We start from the raw sequence: 24,727 nt of genomic DNA on the forward strand, positions 1-24,727 counted from the left end.
TGTAGTTTTACATCTCCTCCCTCAGTCTTCTCTCTGAAGCCGTTTTCTAGGTGATTAAGTAAAATATAGCAGCGCTCAGGTAAACATCCAAAGAAAATGGGACATGGCTGAGAGCGCTGACTGCTTTGTTGTGACATCACAAAGTTACAGAAGTCCTGACGGCTTGTTTTAATGCTCAGTTTCTGAATACAGGCTGTGTGCTTCTCTCTGTGGGCTGAGACTTTGATACTTTCTCAATATTAATATAGAACCTAGAGCTGCTTTATAATAAACTATATACACATCTACCTTTATACAATATGGAGCTTTAAGCTACTTTTGGCCTTTAAAGATAAAGCACAGTGAGCGCAGTCCTTTACACTCATTAATTCTTACTTAAAAGTTAACGTGCTGTTTCGTTCCTGTTTCTCCAGTGTGCACTGTGTATTTGTTTTGGCTGCGATCCAGAGGGTGGAGCCAGAGAGGCTTAAATACACAGTGCGGGTCATGATTGATAAATTCAACTGCACTGATTTGTCTTTCCAGGGGGATTATGATGTGGTGATCAATGACTATGAGAAAGCCAAATCTCTTTTTGGCACTACCGAGGTCCCCGTTTTCAAAAAAGGTAAACAGATTTTTTTTTCTTCCCTTAAGCAAATGAATGAAATGAGTTCCTTAGCCTTGTTAAATATGACTGTTGTCGTTATTCTGACATTATTCTCCTCCTGCGTAGTGTACGCTGAGGTTGAGACGAGGATCGGAGCCCTGAGGAGTCTCCTGTTGGAGAAACTACTGCAGACGCCGTCGACGCTGCACGACCAGAAGCGATACATCAGGTCTCTTTATATATTTCTCTATTCCTGTGACAGCTCTTTCAAATCATCAGCCTGTATTATTCTCTGATCTTCATACACTGATTTGTTTCTACGCAACAGTAATGACTTAATTTTCTACACTGTCTTCATCTTTGACGTGTTTTACAGACTGTATGTTGCATACAGTCTGTAAACAACAAAGAGAGAGTCATAACATATCTCTTGTACCCTATCATTTGGTTTGGTTTGGTTTCTTTGATGTCTTTCTGTCATGTCTGTGTCATCGTTTACCAGAACTTCATCCTACATCTACTTTCTTCTGTCTGCCTCTCACTTTTCCTCGAACGCTCTTAACCTTCTCGTCTTTCTGTTGTCCCCCCCCCTCTCTCTCTCTCGTTTCTGTTTCTCTTTTTCTCTCTCCCTCGCCTTTATTCCCTTCTTTTTTCTACCCCCTCCTTCATCCGTGTGTCCATTCATACTTGTGGTCTCTCCCGATTTATTATTGTTAAGACCGACCTGTCAGGATCACAGAGACCAGTTCTCAACCACACGGCAACATCTTTCATCCTGCTGCATTAGGCACAGCTCTGAACGCCCACTCAGCTCCTGTTTACTCTTGCTGTGGATGGTGGGAGCCCTGTGTGTGTGTGTGTGTGTGTGTGTGTGTGTCTGTGTGTGTGTGTCTGTGTGTGTGTGTCTGTGTGTGTGTGTGTGTGTGTGTGTGTGTGTGTGTGTGTGTGTGTGTGTGTGTGTGTGTGTGTGTCATGTTCAAACTTTTGAAAGATGCCACCTAATGAGAAACAAACGAGTGGCTGGCTCAGAGGTTGACAGTGGAGGCAGCCAGGCCACAGCCCAGAGTGACTCATCTGAGAACCCACAGGTCACTGAGTGATGTCCAGGACATAAACATCTGGGAGACGGATCATGACGGATGGGGGGGGGCGTGAGAGGACGAAGTGTTAATAGATTTCACGGGCATTGAAAATTCATTTCTTTTACTTCCTACTCTACAATACCAAATATTTTAGTTTTTTGCAGATGAATTTGTATATTTTCATGTTATTTTCACAACCATTTTGTTCTCTCTCAATTTTTTTTCGTTCCTAATTACACATTAACTTAAAGCCACTATGTGCAGATTTTTCATGTGATGTGATGTGATGTGAACATCTTCCAAATTATCCTGATTGAAGCCCTGGCAGCACTGTATATTTAAAGCCAGTGCCAAAAACAGCAGATACTGACATATTAACCAGCATCTTACAGTAGCTTCCACTGGAGGGTGCCAAATTTGGACATTTTCAAACTCTACACAGTGACTTGAGAGTGTATTTATGAGTAATATTTGCTCAATAATATGAAATAATGTATGATAATATCTTTTCTATAGTTTTATTGTTTCATTTAATAGTAAGCATCCTCATGTTTTTATACTGTACTTCCCTATTCTGTCTTTCATTGTACGTAGAATGTGGCCATATGGATTCTGGCTTGATTCACTTTTTCTTCTATTAACTTTTCATAGGGGAGTAGCTGAGTGTATCAGAAAATCGTCCATAAAAAAGCAGAGAAACATGAATAATATGTTGTAGCCTCATCACTAGATCTTAACTCAGTTGGACACCTATGGGAGATTTTGCTCTCTTCACGTAACTTATCCGTATCAACCAACCAGATGTGTTGTGTTCAGAGTGTGTAGCGCCCTCCTCCATCTTGCAAGAGCCGGCAGCACGTCACGAGAACAGATGTGTAGTTTGCTTTTCCTTGGACGGGCAATTTTTCACACATGTATGTTTAAAAAAAAAAAATAATAATCAGATTTTATTTTATCAAGTTCAAGTTCAAGTTTAAATGTATTATCCTCACTGAGGAAATTCATGTGGTCATTGCACAGCCCATGTCAGGTAGATAAAAAAGAAATAGGGATAAATACATACATACATACATACATACATACATACATACATACATACATACAAGCATTAAAAAGGTAGGATACATACAAACAGGCATACATAAGGATATCAGCAGGTCAATTCAATATTATCTGCTGTTGAGTTCTGAATTTACATATCAACAATGCTAAAAATGCTCAACTAAGCATACATCATTAAAGCAGAAGTAAGTGATATATTTGTGTTAATATAAGTCTTAAATAGTTATATCTTCCGACAGCAATCACTTCCAGTTTTTCCCATTAATTAAAGAGACTGTGGCGGGCCGCCACAGTCTCGTTAGGGCCCGCCACAGTCTCTCACAAATTTTTTTTTTTCTCACGTGTGTCTACGTGCGGTGCGCCCGCACGCGAGCGAGGCGACAGTTTGAGAGGCTGACTGGCAGAGATGAGAGCTGGTGAAACGCTAGCATGGTTATTTAAAACACCATCTCTGATCTCTGCCTGCACATAGATACACAGACACGGGCGCACGCTAAATGCGCTATATCGCGCTAATTGCTCAGCTGCGGCGCTATATCGCCCCCCCCCCCCACCGTCGGACCAACGACTCATCATCACCCCCCCCCCCCGTCGGACCAACGACTCATCAAACCCCCCCCCCCCCCCCCCCGTCGCGCCATGGTCTCCTGAAATCCTGTGGGAAACACTGACTTCTATAGAGTGTTTGGACTGAAACACGGGTCTCTCAGTCACTCTGCTCTGCTCTGAGCCGAGGAGAAAACATTTATCGTATCCTACAGTTTTTATCCAATGAGGAGAGAGAACGGCATGCAGGGCTGTGTGTGCAGCCAAGGAACGCCGTGAATGTGGTGACGTAGGGATGAGGACTGTTATGGTGCGTTCAAGGAAACTCGTAACTCGTGTTTTTCCGACCTGTGAAGTCATACCAGTTCGATCTGGTACGAGTTCACGGGTCGGAAGTTACGAGTGGCAGTTATAGTGACTTTCACAGGTAAAACAGGTCGGAAAAACACGAGTGGGTTGCCTGGAACGCTACAAAATCGTAAGTTGTGACTTGAAGCTGTAATTTACGGTTTCAAAAGCCTGCCTGGAACGCAGCATTAGCCAAAACGACCGGATCGCTTACTTCTGCTTTAAGTAGTGGTCTGAGCTAGGGGAGAAAATGAATAAGCAAAATTCAAATAAAGTAGAATATGAAAGAAAAGAATAAAACAAGATTTAAAAAAAAAAGAACAACAACAAAACAAGAAAAATATGTGTCCTTGTATCCATTAGGAAATATTTCTTATCACCGGTCGGTCAGCTCAGTTTCACTTAGATCCTTAGGCAGGTAATCCATTAGGGGCCACCATACAGTATGTCCGTAAAGGTGTCATCATTTCCTTTTAATTTGGCACTTTCACACAAATGTCTTTGTACCACTGAGTTACAGTGGGCGGTTTCTCACTAATCCAACACACCTGTATGTTTATGTCTAATGTGCACGTTGTCCTGTAGGTACCTGTCGGACCTGCACGCTCCAGGAGACCCGGCGTGGCAGTGCATCTACGCTCAGCACAAGTGGATCCTGCAGCTGATGCAGAACTGCAGAGATGAGTTCATCAGTGGCCAGAGAGGTGACTAACACACACACACTCGTGTCTGAGCTGACACACAAGGTGAAAAGCCCCTATTTAGCATTTCCAATAGAGAGGGGAGTGGGGTGGGGTGGGAGTGGGAAATGAATGTGAAGGTAGCTGAGGAAAGAGAAAGCCAGCTGCCTCTCTGTAGTATCAGCTCTCTGCCTGTATCCCCCCCCTCTCCGTCATCACCCCCCACCTCCCCACTCCACCTCCCCCCGCCTCCCGCCTATCGGACTCGAGGCCCGCGTGTTTATTTTTTCATGAATATATGAATAAGATGAAAGCGAGGGTGCGCTGGCTCTGGATTTGGGTTTCAGGGCTTTGACATGTTACTGTGCACACAAACTCACACACAGCGTCACAGATGGATTGGAACAATTAACCCCAATTAAGCTGTTCCTCTGTTAAATCAGCCGGCAGAAAAATGTGGATGTGAAACCGTCCGCTCAGGAAAGAACAGCGATTCGCCAACCACACTCAGACACACACACACACACACACACACACACACACACACACACACACACACACACACACACACACACACACACACACACACACACACTCCACCCACTACACCCATACTTACACAAAAACACCCACACAAATACATTGCAAGTGGGTGGCTGCCTCACATAGCACAGCTGGAAGATAAACATGTCTAATGCTAAGTGTAACAGTGGTTTCCGGGGCTCAGGCTTGATGGATCTGGGGGTTGGTTTGCTCCCTGCCTCCCCACAGTTAAATATCAAGTTGATTATCATGTCAGGGATGGCCCCTTTTCACTCCACACATACATTCCTTCAGCAGAGAGAAGCATGTGGCGGGAGTGAATCTGAAATCACATGCAAATCACAGGCAGCCCAGCCACTCAAATTGCTGGTTTTGCCAAAAAAAGAGAAAAAAACACTTTTACTCATCAGAGCAAAACCTTCATATCTAAAACACACACCAAAAAGGAAATTTGTCAAAAGCATTTCAAAGTTAATGTTACAAGCCTTATTGACCAGCTTTGTAGTAGCGGTCCAGTTGAAATGACTTGTTTAAAGATATAGACAATAATTTGAATGCAGACTGGACTGGTTCCAGAAGGCGGGACCTGAGCTACAGTTTCCATTGATGCTGCGATGAATAATGTCTCCACCTACCTCCACCATCGTCATCGAGACAGGACAGCCATTATTCACAACAACCACATGAGACGTTGTTTTAAAGGAGTCGTCTCATAAATAAACACGACTCTGTTTACACTCAGCGTCTCTAAAAGCTGAATTTTTGAATAATGTCAAACCTGGTGCTGGTGATGTCCGTGCCAGTCGTACTCTTCACTCTTCCCACTTTTGCCTGTTGTTGGTATCTTGTTGAGTTTTGTGGTTTATTGCTGCCAAACTGCCACATGAAACATTTTTGTGTGTGCTCATAAACATCTTCTTTTTCAGACAAGTAACGCACTTGCTTTGCTTTAATTTCTATTACTCTCTTCTTCTGCAAAGGGTTAGCATGGTTAGCCTGTTAGTACCAGCCTGATCGGCTTGTCCCGTCACTTTCTGATGTAGCGTTGAGTCTGCCAAGGAGCTGCTTTAAAGGGATAGTTCAGCATTTTTGCAAATTGGCCCATTGCCATAATCCCTATAGTTTTAGGAGTAGGTTTGTTACCTTTAATTGTCGGTGCAAGCTATTTTTAGAATGGCGGAGCAGAGCCGCGAGCTGCTCAGAGCTACGCTACGGAGGTTCATGGGATTTCTTGGTTTCCCTCATCAAACTCATCAAATACACAATCCAACAACTCCAAAATGCTCTCGTGGACAAGTTGTGACCTGCACATTCACCACACTATGAGATAATAACAGAACGTTACCAGACAAAGTTGTTTTAGAGGTAAATTCATGCAAAACCGCAGATGCGCGTTCCTTTTGGGGGCAGTTTTTCAGCAAGTAGTCTCTGCATTTGCCTCGAAAACAACTCTGTCTCGTAACGTTCTGTTATTATCTCATAGCGTGGTGAATGTGCAGGTCAAACCAAGAAATCCCATGAGCCTCCGTAGTGTAGCTCTGAGCAGCTCACGGTTCTGCTCCGCCGTTCTAAAAATAGCTTGCACAGACAATTAAAGGTAACAAACCTACTCCTAAAACTATAGGGATTATGACAATGGGCCAATTTTCCAAAAATGTTGAACTATCCCTTTAAGTCAGTGGTTTGTTACTGGATGTTTGGCTCAGGTGCTACTACAGTAGTCAAGGACAGAATACAATAAAACACCACCACACTACACTGAGTGTTGAGTAGCACTATAATTTTTTATCTAGACACTTACAGACGGGTGCACACAGTCCCTCTGTCATCTGCTGTAATAGTTGGTTACAGACAGCTGTCTCCTGTACCCTCTGCTGCCGTCACACCCTGCACATCTTCCCCTCACACTCACACACACACACACACCTGGTAGCTATTTACCATGCCCAGTCTTCGCCGCTCACCTCTCGCGAAACCCGCGAAAAGTACGAAACCCGTGCCTCCTGAAACATCCCTCCACCCGGGCAGCCTTCATACAGCCATGATCACAAAACCACATCCACTCCATTGCCCCAACCCCGCTCTTCCTCCCCCTTTCCCCTTCCCTCCCTCCCACTCTCACCCCTCCTCTCATATAACCAGGATCCCCCCCTTACTGGTACCTCACAGCCAGCTCCTCCACCGGCGGCCTCTTCTTCCTCCTCGTATCACATATACCAGCTCTGTGTATTCATACACCGCCTATTATGCCATTGTCAGCATCACACGTTGCAGGAATTACTCCTCTCTGTGATGGATCGGCCGTGTCTGCGGTAACTGATGTCATTTTCTCTGTCTCCTGTGTTTCCCGGCCAGGAATATGAGGCCAAAGGCCGTTCTGGTGTCGATATGATTCTATTAATTACCCTATAAATTGCCTCAAACCTGAAATAAACCCATCCATCTTTGTTGGAACAAAAGGCCCCGAAAAACCAGAGTTTTCTTGTGAAGGAAGCGTAGCGGCGCAAGTTGCTTCCGTATGTCTAAACATACTCATCGTGCCTCGGTGCCGCAATTTGACTCTGCTCATTTCAATTATAAACTGCAGTCCTCTTACTTCCTGAACAGCGCTTCTTCTGCCAACGTCAATACAATTAGCAGGAAATTTTGTTCGTAGGAAAATAGATTTGTCAGTGAATAATTGGAGGGATTCTGGTGTTCACGCGTTGGACTGGGAAAACATGCGGTTGTGATTTGAGTCCGGCAGAAATGTGTTAATTATTACACTTCAATTAGCACGTTAATCAAATAGCTGTTTACATGTGTGTCGTTGCCGGGCTGCGTAGTCTTAAGAGTCGTTGGTGAAATCCCCCTGACATGATCTGTTTATTTGTATCGTTGTCGTTTGTTTATTCCGGAGAAAGCGTTGAAAATTCAGATTTACTGTTACAGTACGTGCTTTAATGACTCAGCTGAAAATCCAACTTTAAAGATGAGTTTGTAGGTCAAATGCATGTGTGTTTACGCGGAGAGCAGGCGTGTGTGTGGTCAGGGTCAGGACCTCTTGGGGGGAACAGGAACTCATCGGAGCTGCAGAGACGCCTCAGACCTGATGAGGAAGTGATCGGCGGTGACACGCCTCGTCTCAGTGTCCTCAACCAGGCAAACACACACACACACACACACACACCAGGTTCCCACATTTTCAACCTTCAAACTCTCTGCAAGTCGCAGAATGAATAAGTTCGAACACGCAACACAGCCTGGCTGCACACACCTCAACTGTCAGACACACACACACACACACAGACTTGTGCATTCTGAGGACTCCGGGGGTTCAGCCGACACCTGGATCAACAGCAGCTCTCATCCCTGTAAAAAGAGAGGAAAACATCACAGGGAAAGACCGCACAGCTCCATATGGGCTGTTTGTGTGTGTGTGTGTGTGCGTGCATGAGACAGAGATGTGACTGCTTACAGATAATCTGACTCAATTGAGAATTTCCTTACATTTTCTAGACTGGATGGCTGCTCTCTTGCTCCTCTGCTTGGGGATTTCTCAATACTTGCTTACACTCCACATTCAGCCTGTGACTCACCAGAACACTTTTCTCTGTGTGTGTCAGACACATGTTTTGGAAATGTGACCATCCGTCTCTCTTTCTTTCTTTCTCTCCGTTCAGACATATACTACATGTAGGCGTACTGCAGCGTTGCACAAGCCTGTTTCATTTTCATTGTAGTAAGTTCGATCCCCTCTCAGCACTTGCGGTGTTTCACTTTCGTTCTTGTTTGTTAACTTTCACCCCCTTTCTTCTCTTATCCTTAAGTAAATCTCACAGATTCATTGCACTAAAAACTTATCTCACGGGGCCCGAGATAGCAGAGCCGAGATAGTGTAGGTGGTTGCAGGGAGGGAGGGAGGGACCTTCTCACTCACTCGTCGCTGCAGCGCGGCTCCCTGCTGCCATCTAGGGGGAGCTCGGCCCCCAAACCGAGCCCAGTGTGGCCCGACGACGTAAACCCACTTCACCCCGGCGCTCACAAAGCCCACAGCTCTGTTTCCTCATCCTGGAAACAACAGGACATTCTCTCAGCTGTGGGCCGGGGCAGAGATGGATCAGAACACAAATAAAGAAAGGCCGAGAGGGCCCGGGGAGGATTGTTTGGTGTGAAAGCCTGCTGAGCTTATTGAGGAATGTGGAATTATGAAAATGGCTTATTTGATTATTTGATATGGTATGTGTTTCTTTTTCCCCCCTGAGTTCAGTTCTCATCTCTTGCCCCCCCTCCTCTCTCCTCTCTCCTTCTCCTTTCTCCGTTTCGTTGTGTCTGCCAGTGGGTGTCGGAGCTCTGGAGCCGGAGGGGGAAACGCGCCCATTAGCCCTGGGCAGACTCGGCCACACCGCGTCTCTGAAGAGAGGGGGCAGCCTGCGAACACCCCGACCCAGCAGTGAGTGCTTCACAAAATCACCCACTCACTCACTCCCTCCCTGGGTGCTCAGGAGGGGCTTCCCTCAAAGAGTTCATGAGTGTACATTTGTTTGTTTGTGTGTATGTGTACGTATGCACACAATGCTTTAGGGGAATCACAGTATAAGAGTGAAAGGAAATTGCTGTGACTCTACGGACATCGGGCCGTACAGTAACCGCACAAACAGAAAACTAACCGCTTGGAGCCCACTGTGCCAGGAAGTTACATGGGTTGCTGTGTGTTTCTTTGAATTACAGAAGCTGGCTGACATTTTTTTAAAGCAGCACAGTCTGGCCAATGAAGCGCCAGCTAAACCCCTGCCAGTGGGGTTTTGTGTACAGTAATGCATGTGTGTCTTTTTTATTCCAGCCTGGCGCTTTGAAACTCCACAGCAGGTGCAGTTTGTGGAGAAGCTGTCAGACGTGGTCATCGGTCAGCTGCCCAACTTCTGGAAGCTGTGGATATCTTATGTTAATGGAAGTCTTTTTAGCGAGGTAAACACCTAAGAAGTCAAGAAAAACAAAAAACACTTGAAGAAAAACACTGCATACAAAATGATTAAATGATTTGTTAAAAAGAAAAGTCCTGCTCTGCCTCACCATGTCAAGTGTGTACCTTGTAGGCTTCTTAGTCCTACAGTAACTGCAGAACGCCAGGTTTGAATCATACTGATCTTTTGTCTCTCTCATACTTTCTATATCGCAACATGAAAAGCTCTAAAAATATCTTTTCAAAATAAAGAATAACCCTCTCCCACGTTCCTCAAACAGTATAGAAAAGGTGCTTTTTTTTTTGGCCCAACTTTTGAGAAACCTGTCTGAGGTTTCTTCCTCTGTTCCAAAACAGTGGAAGTAAATGGAGTTTCATTTGTGGTTCTCAGAGTGTTTAAAAGTAGCAGTTCTTTAAAAGATCAGCAACAACAACACATCCTTCCAGAAACAATTAATACCTGTGTCTGTGACCCACAAAACAAACAGTGGGCAGTTTTCACAGAAAGAAATCAAACAGGTGGTGACAGAAAATATGTTTAATGGTAAATTTCGCTAACCCTTTTAAGTTTGAATTAAAGAAAAAAAACTATATTGACTTCATTACAATGAGATGCTTACATTACATAATTTCTTCAAGTGTTTTTTAGTTGAATTAACTTTTTATATCCTTGTAGTTGAAGTCAATACAAATGTTTTGCTCTATATATATATTTCTCAATTGTGTATTCTAGTTTCTAGGAATTGATTTCTTAATTGTAACAAAGACACTATAATATTAAGGACACTATGGTTCAATGTGACATTTGTTTGTTATTGTATTTTTGTATGTAAAGCTATGAAAATAATGTTGCACCACACAATGCTCTCATGTTAAAAAAACACTCACTGATCTAATTAAAAACAAAAACCTTGCAAAGATGATGCACCTACACATACCTGTGTATGTGAAGGATGAGTCATATTTCTGCTCTTCACTTGATATCAAACTCTGTTTCTTGTTTTTCTCTCCACAGACTGGAGAGAAATCTGGGCAGGTGGAAAAATCCAAGAAGAACGCCAGACAGAGGCAGAACGACTTTAAAGTAAGTGGCTTTGTGGCTCTTATTGACACTAAACCTGTTATTCTTAGACTCTGATTCACTCATTCATTGTTTTTTTTTGTGCTTTTTATATAGATGTTACCTAACCCCAGCTGTTTGTATTTTTGCTGCATGTTTTATAGAAAATGATTGAGGAGCTTACCAATCGGCTGGTGAAGCTGATTCGAGGGGCTCTGCTCCCCACCACGCTGCCGAAGGGGGAGCTGAATCTTTACGGAGGCTGGGAGAACAAGACGGAGCTCACCGGAGCCTGGCTCACACAAATCATACACACTGTCAGGTGTCTGAACTCTTGTTGTGTGACATTGATCGTGTGCACGTCTGACCTGGTTATCTATCTCCATAGCTGCAGTACAGCTTCATGACCTGCTACCGCTCTTGTCTCCCATTCACCAGGGGTTGTCACGACGCTCTCTCTGCTATGGAGATCCCAAATGATTTGCTGCAGGTGATCCAGGATCTGCTGCTGGAGATGAGAGTTCACTGCCTCATGGTGACTTTGCTGCACACTTCAGAAGGTGAGGGAGGAGGCTGTGAGCAGGAGTCAGTAATGGTCACATTATATTTTTGAAAATATCACTTTAAGCAGAGATTTCATTTCCAAAGATGTGTAGTGTTGCAACAAAAATGGAAATACTCTTAAGAGTAACTCCACAGCAGCGATCTTTATGTTAGAAACTCTGCGTTTCATTGGAGTCAAATTTTGATTGCAATGGTGCATATATGGCATGATACCACTTTACCATGGGAAACTAATAGGTGTGTGTAATTTTTTTCTTTGTTTTCACACCTATGTTTTTCTAAATGAGCAAGGACTTTTGCTTCAGTTTCCTAACACATACCAGGTCTAAGCAGGTTATGAAGAAGAATTTATGCTCAAATAAAAGTATGCACACAAGTTGTGATTGACATTGTAAAACTAGTTGTATGATAATGTCGAGCTCTGCAGCAAATTAACATCTGCACAAAGCTGCACAGAATGTATATGTGGATGGAGGTGAAACAACACCAGGAATATTTTTGCAGCACATTACTACAGGTATCAAAGCACTGTCATTCTGAAATCACAGTTTGATTGGCGTCCGTTGGTGCATCAGTTTTATCATTTCCTGTGAGTTAAAAATGGTAAAGTCCAATTTTTTTTATTCAAACTGTAAAAAAAAACATATGAATGTTTATAGCAAAATATTACATGCACTTAGTATCTACCATGAAAATGCACCAAAGCAAATGATAGACTTGTTTTGTAAATAACTGAATAACAGGATGCTGGAAAACACCTAAGGACACTGGAGTATTAAATATGTCATAACCTTGTGCACACCCAGGGCACACACAGTAAATACACATATCGGTTCTCTCATTGAATATTTGGTGGTCAATGTCCTCAACTGTCACCTTAACCTCATATAACTTCTAAGGTAGTAATGGAGAAAGTGTTATGAGAGTAAAACCAGACAGGCTCGGTTTCGTTTGTGGTTATTCATGGTCATTTTGAGAAGAGTGACTGGTTTTCACTGAACTTTCTCCCACACACAATAAATTGTGGTCTGGGCCGAAAAAGGGTTAGATTTTATTTCATGTTGTGGTTTTTTAAAATTTCTTCTGTAATCACCCTGTATGAAAGTGATAACACTCCATATATAGAAAGTTTTTCTTTGTCTTTGGGTTTGATAGAAAGGTTTCAAGGAATCGCCCTTTCATTTCATATTTGTGCGTTATTCTTAACCCTTTAGATGTGAAGAGGCTTGCTGAGAAGGAGGACTGGGTTGTTGATAATGAGGGCATCACCAGCCTGGTAAGGATGTTAATGCATAAAGCACAACGTCATCATGAAAAATGACACATGAGAAAAACTTACACTGAGATCAGTTTTGCATGTTTCACCTTGTAGCTGTGCTGGCCTTTCTCCTTCTCATTGAAATGTTTATAGCTTTGTATGTATTTTGTGCAGAATGGCCTGTAAATATAGCATGTAGCATTTACTTTGGTATTAAGTATGTCACTGTGAGGTGAACATTATAGGAGGATATTTTGTGCAACCTTTGTTTGGAATCTGTGTCAGTGTTTCTGACGTTGGTCTTTTTTTTTTTTTTTTTTTTTGCAGCCGTCACAGTTTGAACAGTGCATGTTGCAGATGCTGCATTCGCTCAAAGAGCCTCTGGAAATCAAAGCTGGAGAGATCAATGTAAGAGAATCAACTGCACATACAGTGAATGGAGTTAATTAAGAGTTCTTAGACAATATTTTGTTTAGTTTAGTTAACTTAATTGGGTGTCTTATTGAGAATTTAAGTTTTGAGTGCCATCTGTACAACAAGTGCTTCATATTTATTGGTTTATACAGTTTTCCTACAATATAATATGCAAATTATAGGTATTTGTTGTAAATATCTTATTCTTAAACTGCAGGAAAAACGAATTAAGAAAGCTAATGCGGATAATGGCATCTGCTTCCCAAACAGTTGTAATTAAGAAGTTTTTTGTTTTTTTTCTGAGGTGCTGTTAACTCATTGTAAAGTTACAGTAATAGTATCAAAGAGGACTGTACAACATACAGGTCTCCTCCTATTAGGATGAATATAACATTATGTTTCAGTCAAATTAATACCTATTAAAACCTTGTTCTTCCTAAACTGAAGCTGGGTATAATGGAGCACTGATTACACACATCATGGCAATAAAAACAAAGATGACAGCCTCTGACTTTAAATAACTTTATTACAATAAATATTTAGGGGAACATTTCTTTCTGATGCATGTCATTGTGTCCCTCTGTCTTGTCTTCAGGTGCTGCAGTTGGACCAGGTCCAGGATCAGGCAGCAGAGCTCAGTGTGAGCATCATGAAGGTACGATCTCCCACACCCACAGACTCGACACATAGTTTAAACTTTTATTCCTCTGCTCGTTCACACCGATCCACATTTATCTCTGACTGTCACGTTCAGTGTCGACCACTGACTGCGTAATTAAGACCACTGGAGGCTGCCTGACTCTGTGGGGTCGCCTCAAGTACAAACATATCAATCAAAAAGTGACATGAACTGAAACAGAATACAGTGCACAGTGCACAGCTAGCGTAATGCTACTGCTAAAAATACCAATCAATTTACTGAGTCTGCAACCTGGGTTCAAATCAGGTTGAGGAGTTGAGAACGAGTCTCTGCTGCATTAGGTTTCCCTCCAGACTTTATATTGTATATTTCATATTAAATCATACAGTCTCTTTGCACCACTATGGCACCTTATGGCCCTTTCCCGTTAGCACTACCTGGCTCGGCGCTGCTCAGTTGTTTTTGATTTTCCATTGGTATCAGCTCTGGCCAGGTTCCAGGAGAGCTGAGCTGATACTAAAATGTGACGTCAACCGACTGCCGGCCACCGAAGAGCCATGATCGCGACAAGAATCAAACCTATCATTTTTAAAAACACACCGGCAGCGACAACAGCGATTCTCTTCTCTTGATTTGTGTGTGACAAGAAGCCACAGGCCGAGCAGCGAGTACGCCATCGCCCAGATGTCCTCCATTGTCTTCGCGTAGCTGTGTAACGACGACTCCACCCACATTGAGGAGGGACTATGACGTAGGGTCCAACTGTAATAGAAAAATGACCAAAACCTACTGTAGTAGTGCCATAACTGTGTGATGGAAAAGCGCCATTACAGTGAAGCACAGACTCGTCCCGTGTCACGGTGCCTAAGATCTGAATCTGTTGTGAGCTGATTGTGAGTGTGAGTGTGTTTTTGAAAACAACATGTCTGATAATAACTGTGTCCACGTGTTCATCACAGGTTTTCATCAACTGCCTGGAGCAGCTGAGCACAAAAACAGATGGAGAACTTGAAACATCTCAGTGAGTTTTTGTTTGACTTTTCACGCACTCGTGTCTTTGATTGAGGAGCGTTTGATCTCACATGTTTGTCACGTTGTCACCCCCCCCCCCCCACCACCACCACCACCACCCCTGTGTGTGTACAGCAACATTGCAGTGGACTTGTCATCTCCTGATCGGTTTGCCGCTGTTCAAGAGGGCTTCAACCCAACATCTGTAAGCAAGCATGATTTATTATTTCCTCGAAACTGTTAGGGGTTAATACACCTGAAATCCCACATGTGGCGACTGGCAGCGTCAACAAAGCATGGTCTCTCTGTCTCTCTGTCACACACAACAAGACAAACGCGTCTCACTCACTCAAACCACAAAATGTTATCAGGCTGTTTCCTGGTTGTGGACAAGAAGCAGATACGTCCTCATTTCCTGTAACATGTTTGACATGATGTTGGTGAAGGGGGTTAAGTGGAGCGGAGGGGTGGTGGTGGTGGTGGAGGAGGAGGAGGAGGAGGAGGACGTCGACGACGACGAAGAGGAGGAGGAAGAGCAGGGCGTAGAGTGCTTCTGGTAAAGGGAAATGGAGCAAGGTGCAGATGGGGGTTTCCCCAGCCCCGTATATGTGAAGCAGGGGCGCGGCAAGCAAACCCAACTGAGTCTATAGCTGACCAGAGTTAGAACTGGTGTCACTCATGTTATGAAGTTGTATTTTGTGAGTTCATTAACTATAAACCACCACTGACTTGAGTTTCCATCAGCCCAATGGAGCCTCGCTGGTCTGCAGTCTTTGTGAAAAACTAATTGATGCCAACAGTGACATAATATGTTGATGAGAAGTTTGGAAAGAAGATACACAAACATTTTGGGAGTTCAGGAAATATCGTGAAGCACAGTTTAAAAAAGGGAAAGGAATGTGGGGTGATAAGAAGAGACACGACTTCATCTCTTCATCTAACACTTGGTCTTTGAGTGAAATTAGATATAAGGTCATTGAATATCTGAGAGATCTCACATATATAACACTCTAAATGTGTGTGTGTGTGTGTGTGTGTGTGTTGTAGGAGCAGCGCCTGCTGATCATCCTTAGTAATTGCCAGTACCTGGAGAGACGCACCTTCCTGAACCTGGCCGATCACTTTGAGAAACACGGCCTCACGGGGACAGAGAAGATCACACGGGTCAGTGTCACTCAGCTTTTTTCTTTGTTTGTTTGTTTTAAATCATTTCATATCCTCAGATGAGCATCTGTAAAAAGAAGTTTATCTGAAGGAGACCATCACCAGCTCTGTATCACACTTCTGATGAAAAACATCTTGTCATTAACAACAAAGCCTGATCAGAGATGCTGACTGTCCCTCACTCTCTTCTGAGCAGAGATATGAGTGTTTTGTGACCGTATGTCTTAAAAAAAAAAAAAAAAGTTCCACATTTCAGCTCTTTTCTTCACGCACACACACTGACACTCAGACAACATCACACAATGACTAATGGCTGAATCACAAAGCAGAGAAGTGTTCAGTTGGTTTCCCAGTAAAAATGGGCTGTATTCTTTGAAAGATGGTTTTGTGAAATTAATATTTCGGCAAACAGATACAGGCGACAGTTTGTCTAGACTTTAATACTCAAATATTAAGAAAATGTAAAAATAGATTAAGAATTCCCCCATCATACACCTGCAATACAACCATCCCACTGCAGGGTGCAGCTTCTCTGTTACACATCAGCGCCGCAGAGGTTAAACAATACTAAAAAATTGAACTGTTAAATAATAATATCAACAATTTAACTCATGAAGAAGCACTTTAGAAGATCCAGTGAAAGGTTAAAACATCTGAAATGGAATGAGTGCACCTTAAGTTGGGCAATAGTTTGATATTATCATTTAATTATGCATAGTGGAGTCATATTGTGATGCAACAGTCATATGTTGGTATTAAACAGATACAGGTTAAGTGTGTATAAACAATGAAAACAACACATAGTGGGGTTTTTTCTCCTCATTTGTGATTTTGCAGGTAAATGGTCAATCAGCAAGTTATCAAAAACTGAACTTCTAGTTTCCGCCATTTGCATTTGATGCCTTTTATATGCCTGCACTGACAGCTGTGGCCAGAGGCATCTTGTTTTCAATCTGCGTGTATTCAATGCTGAACTGATTAGATTCTTGGTGGTTAAAGCTGAAGGTCACTGTGACTTGACAAAACCTATTTTGGCCCAAATTAACCTGCTGGTTAACTGTAACTGAAGTGATTGTCAGATGAATGAAAAACGCCTTAATTTGGGCTTTTGTTTTGTTTTTGATTTCTTCGCTGTTAATTAAATACAGCAGGGAAAATGAGTAATAAGTATTGAACACGTCAACAGTCTTGCATGGTGAGCGTGCATAGAGGCCATGGTGACTGAGTGTATTACTCGTTGTTTTGCTTTTTTAAACAGCTGTACCTGCTAATCCCAGGTCTTTTTAAAGCTCTCGTAGACAACTCTTCTCCTCAATTTTCTTTTGCCTCTTTCAGGAGCACCTGGTCATGCCTGTTTGTGGAGAAATTATTTTCTTTTCACTTCACGGTGTATTCAGAAGTTTAAAAACACGTCTGTAACCAACGACGTCAGTTTGTTTTCCATCATAAGGTTGTGAAGGTCTTGAGAGAGCTCTTTGCTTTTACCCATCCTGAGCTGCTTGTTGTGTGACACCTTGGTGATGTGAAACCTTTTTAATTAGGACTGAAGCAGCTGAGCAACAGATTTCAGCTGCTTCTTGTCTTTCCATTCCTTTCTGCACCTCCTCCTTTTCGTCATGTGTGCAATACTTATTCCCTGTGTCATTACACTTCAGTACACACTTAATTTATGCACATATAGTGGCATGCAAAAGTTTAGGCACCCCTCGTCAAAATTTCTGTTAATGTGATCAGTTCAGCAGTCTTTTGCAGCTACTGCTTTGTTTCCCTTTTTCACTCTAAACTTGTAGAAAACAAAAATAATACACTGATATTGCTTAAAATAGTGTGTTTCATGTCTAACCTTATGTGTTTTGGACATCATTTCATCTTCCACTGTTTTAACTTTTCACATTAACAGAAATTCTGACCGGGGGTGCCCAAACTTTTACATGCCACTGTATATGTTTTGATTTCTTTGTATGTGTGGTTTACCTGCATTGTTACTGACATCTGGTGAAAATGTCATGTCATCAGCCCGATTAGAAATATATTTCCTGAGAAAAACATTAAGCGTTCAATACTGTACTTATTTTCCCTGTTGAACTTAAGGATTTTTGCAAACAAGAAACTTGCAAACATCGTCCAGGGAAGTTGTCTCTAAGACCGTAACAGTGTCAACAATGCTACATAAATGTTGTCTGTTTTTTGAACAAATGATAACAAGAACACGTTTGATATTTATTAACATGGTTTTGCCTTCGACGTGGCAGGTCAGTGTGGATGCTGTGCGGCAGCTGGACAGGAACCTGTTTGAAGCCTACATCGAGAGACGAGCCGACCCGATCGCCGGCTCCCTGGAGCCCGGCATCTACGCCGGATACTTCGACTGGAGAGACTGCCAAACACCCACAGGTAGTGAACAGCACAGTGTACAAAGTGCTGCGTGAGAAAAGAGAGAAAAAAGAGAAAAAAGGTCTGCACTGTCTCTTCAGTGATAAAGGTCCGGGATGTCAGTTCTGAGGGAAATCACCCATGGTAACCACCAACTGACCCCGATATCATCACAAAATGAGCCCCTACCAGTCCTGTGGGACGACAGCTTGACGTGGCTGGTCTGATCTGGGTTGTCGCGTTTCGCATGTGTCATGTGTAAAAGTACGTCTTTTTGATGGTTTACTGTAAACAGAGCTGAGATCATTGTTTTGGTCTCATGGCCTTTGTGTGTAGCTGTGGGTGTGCAGCTCTAAATTGTGCGTGTTTTAAAGTTTAGTCTGACATATTGCTCACCAGATGCAGCCCAGACCCCAGGTGAAACTTAAATTCATGTGTGTGGTTTACCTTAGCACAGGATGTGAAGCAACGTGCCACAGTGCGAGAGCCCTGAGTGACGTTTCAGATGGGCAGCAGGTTATTACCAAAGGGGCTGCCTTGATCGAAAGTTAGCCCGAGCTCTGGTTTGTTCCTGCCGGTGTGAGTATGTGTGTGAAAGAGGAACGTTTTGGACACCAAACCACAGTTCTAGGATATGATACTTTCACTTGTTGCACTTGTTGTGTGGGACCCATGTCAGTGTGTGGGTGCTGCAGAGCATTACAAATCCAGTTTCAGAACTTTCAACTTGTGTTGTTGACTAAATGTTAGATTTTTAACCTCAAGAACACAGAGCACTGATTGTTGTTCCACGACCCGTTGCCTCCTCGCCTTGTGATGTATTGTTTACAATGGAAAAACAATTCCACCTAAGACTTTCACCCTTTATTATTTGCCATTAAGATAAGAGACTTTTATTTATCCCACTTATGGGAAATCCACTTGTTACAGCAGCAGTAGACAACAAGCAAGATTAAAGAATAAAACATAATAAGAGACACACTATACAGTTATGTACAAAATATATATAGAAAAGTAATGTACTCTTAATTATTTAGAAGAAAAAAAACATATACAATGTTAAAAAGAAAGAAAGAAATACGCACCAGCTGTATAGATACAACCAGATGAAGTGGTGTGGAGTGAGCAGGAAAATAGCGAAAAAGTGGCAGATCAGTAGTGCAGTATCAGTACCACTCTTGGAGTCAAATGTCAGATTCGATGGTGATTAAACAACATGAAAAGATGAAAGAACCACTGGATGTTTCATTTTGGACATTGTGTGCCTCAGTGTAGCTACAGAAAGCTCTGATACCCACAACAGAAATGTTTCTGCACAAGCTCTGAAATCTGTACCAAAATGTTATGTTCTGCATATGTTGCTGTCATTTAAAGAGGAATTAAGCAGGATTTCTCCCGTGGCTATGCTACATTTTTACCTTAATTAAAAAGCAGCCTTCACCTGGCGTCTCACGGCTGAAAACCAACCTTGCAACATCAGTGTAGTTACTCGGTCGCCGCCCCAGTGTCCCAGCTCTCGTCTCTGCACACCGCAACACAAATGCACTCTGTAACCGTAATCTTTTGTTTATGATGGTTAAGACTACACAAACACACGCATCGTAACATGGTATATGTTATGTAACGTTATCCACCGCTCCATTTATTGATTTTTCGCCGGCTTCGTTGTAAACAAATGCACATGGCTGAGAGGAGCGTAACCGAAACAGCGGAAAAGCCACCGGACTTACATAGTTCCCCTTTAATGCTTGTGAAGAAGTCTACAGAATATTTTTTCATGTACGGTAACTAAAGAAGCAAAACTCGAAGTGAAGCACAATGACAGCTTCAAAACAACAATTGTTTTCCATGAAATCTCACAAACCAGTGGCTCAGGATTTATACCTGTCCTGTTTTATTACATTCACGCTGTAGATTTGCACATCCAGGCTGTTTGGCTCTTTATTCTGCTCTTATTAAGCTTCTAGTTTGTGATGCAACTTCCCCAGAGTTTTGATCAGTGTTTGTGGGTTTTTCTTCTCTTAGGTGTGAGGAACTACCTGAAGGAAGCTCTGGTCAGCATCATCACAGTGCACGCTGAGGTACACACACCCACACACACACGCACACCCTGTCTGTCTGTCTGTGTGCCTTTCTCCTCCTTCACCTCTCTCTTTATGACCAATCCTGACTTGTCTGCCTCAGGTCTTCACCGTCTCCAAAGATCTGGTTCCTCGGGTTTTATCTAAGATTGTTGAGTCAGTTGCGGACGAGATGTGTCGTCTCATGCAATGTGTGTCCTCCTTCAGCAAAAATGGAGCCCTGCAGGTACTGACACACTGACATTCACACACATACACACACATGATTGGAGAGCATTGTACCACTCATAGTAAGACCCTGACTCATAAGTCGACCCTCCACACTCGTTAGGGGGATTTACCAACCATTTCTGATAATGCCATATTTCATTTCAAGTTACCAACTGCCGACAGTTGACAGAGTTCATTTGAGCTAATCAACTTTGTTGTTGTTGTTTTTTAATAATCCTCTCTGTCTGCACCCCTCACCCCCACCCTGTATCATCCTCAGGCCCGTCTTGAACTCTGTGCCCTGAGAGACGCCATAGCCACATATCTAAACTCCGAAAGCAAGTAAGTGCACAACAGACACACGCACACACACACATTTGCACGCTGGCACAGACGGGAACTCACATATGTGCCCAGTGATTTATGGTAGTGAATGTCACAGACATAAATCTTAGCAGTCGCACATCCCTCACTACAATCCCTATTTGTGTTACTTGGTGGGTTATGGAAAGGAAGTGAAAGTAATCTGGTTCTGCTGTGTGCACGCACCACTGTGTGTGTGTCTATGTATGTACAGTATGTGTGTGTGTGGGTAGGTCAGTGTGCATGCCTTGACACACACACAAAACCATATTTCCCGGGTTTTTTTATTGTCAATAAATGTGTTTGAACAAAGTTGTAACTGAGCATCTTTCATGTAGCGCCAGCTTCAAACTGGCTTTGGACCACCTGCCTCAGTTACACAGCGGCGCTGAAAAGAAGTAAGTCTCATGTTGCTCTGCGTTACTGATAAAAGACTTTTTGGTATTTGCTTCATGATTTAAAGATTAGTTTCTAAATACTTGTATGTGTGTGTGTTTTTTTTAATCTCCAGGTTACTGGAAGAGCTGCTCAACAAGTTTAAGAGCAGCATGCTGCTGCAGCTGACCTGCTTCCAGCCCTCCTCCGTCCAGCCTGTGAAGAGATAAACTTCAGTCCATTCAGTCTAATACAGTACTGCTCCGTCTTTGTTTCCTATCTATGTGGAATCATCTAATGAACTTTAACGGTATCTCTTTGTTTATTCATCACTTTTCAGTGTCGCTTTCAATTTCTGCTTCACCAGATAAGATATAAATGTCTGTTCATCTAATCTCGAAGACACTAAATGACTTGATTTCATTGTTACTGTGCAGGACAGTCCCTGTTATGTTGGTTATGCTAATGATGTATGGACACTCACGGAACCTAACAGGCACCATGTAATTGACTAACCTGCTTGTTTCAGCAGTGGGATCTGTGTGGTATTTAAAGTGGGGTCTTCACTGCTCTGAGCTCTGAGTGAAACACCTGTCACCTGGAGAATGTGCCTGAAGATTTAAAGTTGCTGTTGGTGCTTTGTACCGTGCCATTTCAGTTGCCCAATAAAGTGATGCAACCAGTTGAAAAATGATACCTGGGTTGTTTTTGTCCACTCAGATTTGGCCTCTTGTTTCTGAGTCATTCTGTCAACAGACAAGGATTATTATTAAAAGTTTTTTTGTATATTTTTCATCTGCATTTTTGCCTTTTATTCAGACAGGACAGTGAGGGATAGACAGGGAAGTCAGGGAAAGAGAGGCGATAAAACGCAGCGAGTTGGATTCGCACCCATGGGCTCTGCAGTTAGGACAACGCCCACATGGTACAGGTGACCAGGTGAGCCTCCAGGGCACTGTGAGTATTTACACTTAACATTATTTTGAGGTGTTTTGATGTGTCCTCCTGTCTATGTTGGCTTAGATATAGACAAGATACAATATAGACAGAGTTCATTTGTTCTAAATTTTGCAAAATGGAGTTTGAGGTTTCTCCAGATGGCTGCTTCCCTCACAGCAGCACCTCCGATACAATAATTCAACTGTTTCTTTTAGTCAAATATCATAGCAGATCTTCTTTTAATCAATAAACAAAACATCTCCTATGATATTTCTCTTGATAAAAAAAAAGAAAACCTAAATGAACCTACTGTTCTTCAGCTGCACAACAGTGAGCTCCAGGTGTACCTTCCCTCTGCCAAGGCCACACATCTGTTTCCACATCTTGACTGAATCTGATGCTGGACTCCATGACTGAAGTGTTTGCTACACCAAGAAGTGATCGCTGCCCTTATGTTCTACCAAATTTCACTGAAATTCTTTTTTTTTTTTTTCCCAAGTTCCTGTGAACTACCAAAAAGAGGTCATGGTTCCGCTTGGTTCAGGAGTACAGGCATGCAAGTTTATCACTGAATGACTGGATGTGATCAAAATAGCTGATCATTATCAGTGTATCTTGTCTCACCTTGGTGTCTTTTTTTAACCTAAAATTCAGCAAATCCAACAAGTTGCTAGTACTTAAATGTGTAGTGTTTCCACATGTGACTGTATTCACCGATCAGCCAAAACATTACAACAGGAGACAGGTTGGATGTTGTGGCTGATTGAGCTGAATTTAATTGAATATTGATAGATCATTTTCTTACAAGGTCCTAAAAAGAAAACTACACAATGGTGCGGTTTAAATTTATTGTCGTTCATTCATATAATAACAGATTTAGGTAAAAAAAAATTGGTGGTAAAAGAAGGCTAAACCTGAGAACTGCATGCTATTTAGGCTGCATCCATACAGTTGCTTTGACATTACAAAGACACAGATATTCTTTAAAAAAAAAAAAAATGAACATGAAATCTCTGTGCAGAGCTGCTGGACTGGACTGTTAGGTTTTAGTTTAAATATGTCCCAGTCCCACCCTGTGAGGCATCTGCATATGTTCCTATCTAGTCTTTAAACTTCTCTGCAGATCCCTACTATGTCTCACCCAAGTCAACCACTTTGCATCGGTGCACATTTGCATACAGTTGGTTTGGTTTGCACTATGGTTTTCAACCAGCGGGTTTACCCATTCATCTCTGGAGCTCCAGCTCACCGGCTGACTCGCTCTGTCTGGCATGTCAGCGTCTAGCTCTCTGGGAGGAGAGCGCAGGGCGTGTGCAGGGTGTGGACGCTCAAGGCCGTTAGTCGGGGCAGCTAACAGAAGGTTTAATCCAAGATGACAACGTGACAAGAAGAAAAAACGTGTCATTTTGGTTGTGGGTGTAGGGACTTGCACAGTGAGCAGTTTGGTTATGGTAGATCTAGTCAGTCAGGGAGAAGACACAGACAGCGACACGCCCACAAGCTCACATGAGAAAGTTTAACAAGACCTGAGGGGTTATCTGAGGACAGCGTGGACGTGCTCTTGTATTGTAGCGGGAGTTAACTGCACAGCCTTCATTGAATCATCATTGAACTTCTAGCTACAACTTTCTGTTTTTGTCTAATCTCATGCACATTTTCTTCATCTTGGTTTCCCATCTACACGTAGGGGAAAGCCATACAGGGCTTGCAGGAGTTGTTTTGATTCTGTGTTTCTAAACTTAGCCCTCAGCCCTCCCACGGATTCATTCACAAAATGAGCCCCAAACCTTATCCGTTCTCCGCTAGCTCTCTGTTTACAGTAACAGAGGTGAGAAGGGGGGGTTTTTTATTTTTATTTTTATTCACCCGTACTCTGTTCCATTCAGGAGACGAGATGACGACACACAAACATAACAACTTTTGATCTTTTGATTTCTTCTTCTCGTGAGTGGAGACATCCAACGCATCAGAGAAACTTCTGTGTGATTGTAGAGCAGAATGAGCTCTGCTTTTTTTCAGACAGTTGTTGTGCAGCTGGATTTTGTAAAACGCAAAGATTAGTCAGAAATGTACACAGATTTCACATGGGAAATATGTGGCATTTGGCCAGGCTGCCCTACTTATGAGTCACTTTTTGATGGCAGGTTAGCCCAAAATATTTAGCATTTGTAAGCACAATTAGTTGTGAAATCAACTCACCTATAACTCACTATTATGAAGTAGTAAGCAGTATTCTCATTTGTAATGATCTATTGTGATACAGTTCTAGTTTATACTTGTCAGTGGGTTCATATCTGATCTGCTACTGAGGAAGAGTCCTACCTGACCTTCTGCAGCAATGACTCATGGGATGCAGTTTCCCTCCTTTTGAAACGGACATAATGTTTCAAGGTGTTTGATAATGTGCTGATACATATTGTGACATGTTTCGCACATTTGAGTTCACATAACTTGGTGTTGAGCACAAGCTCAATGTAGTGTTC

At 42.6% G+C, this 24,727-nt stretch overlaps 1 protein-coding gene across 1 annotated transcript in view; it reads left to right on the top strand.

The window, feature by feature from the left end:
- exoc2 (exocyst complex component 2) overlaps positions 1–21,999 on the top strand; it is a 48,932-nt gene extending 26,933 nt beyond the window's left edge. Inside the window, exons 9-28 of the mRNA XM_085775084.1 lie at positions 526–607; positions 716–818; positions 4,213–4,331; positions 9,169–9,282; positions 9,673–9,797; positions 10,808–10,876; positions 11,017–11,174; positions 11,291–11,412; positions 12,631–12,692; positions 13,002–13,082; positions 13,684–13,743; positions 14,688–14,749; positions 14,875–14,944; positions 15,787–15,903; positions 18,156–18,297; positions 20,302–20,357; positions 20,461–20,583; positions 20,848–20,909; positions 21,269–21,328; positions 21,442–21,999. Coding sequence (XP_085631210.1) covers positions 526–607; positions 716–818; positions 4,213–4,331; positions 9,169–9,282; positions 9,673–9,797; positions 10,808–10,876; positions 11,017–11,174; positions 11,291–11,412; positions 12,631–12,692; positions 13,002–13,082; positions 13,684–13,743; positions 14,688–14,749; positions 14,875–14,944; positions 15,787–15,903; positions 18,156–18,297; positions 20,302–20,357; positions 20,461–20,583; positions 20,848–20,909; positions 21,269–21,328; positions 21,442–21,535 — 1,881 coding nt within the window. The 3' untranslated portion in view covers positions 21,536–21,999. The remainder of the gene's footprint in view (positions 1–525; positions 608–715; positions 819–4,212; positions 4,332–9,168; positions 9,283–9,672; positions 9,798–10,807; positions 10,877–11,016; positions 11,175–11,290; positions 11,413–12,630; positions 12,693–13,001; positions 13,083–13,683; positions 13,744–14,687; positions 14,750–14,874; positions 14,945–15,786; positions 15,904–18,155; positions 18,298–20,301; positions 20,358–20,460; positions 20,584–20,847; positions 20,910–21,268; positions 21,329–21,441) is intronic.
- The last annotated feature ends 2,728 nt before the right edge of the window (positions 22,000–24,727 follow it).

This window comes from Trachurus japonicus, chromosome 4 (genome assembly GCF_045865225.1).
Source record: "Trachurus japonicus isolate A0001 chromosome 4, Traja_1.0".
NCBI lineage: Eukaryota > Metazoa > Chordata > Actinopteri > Carangiformes > Carangidae > Trachurus > Trachurus japonicus.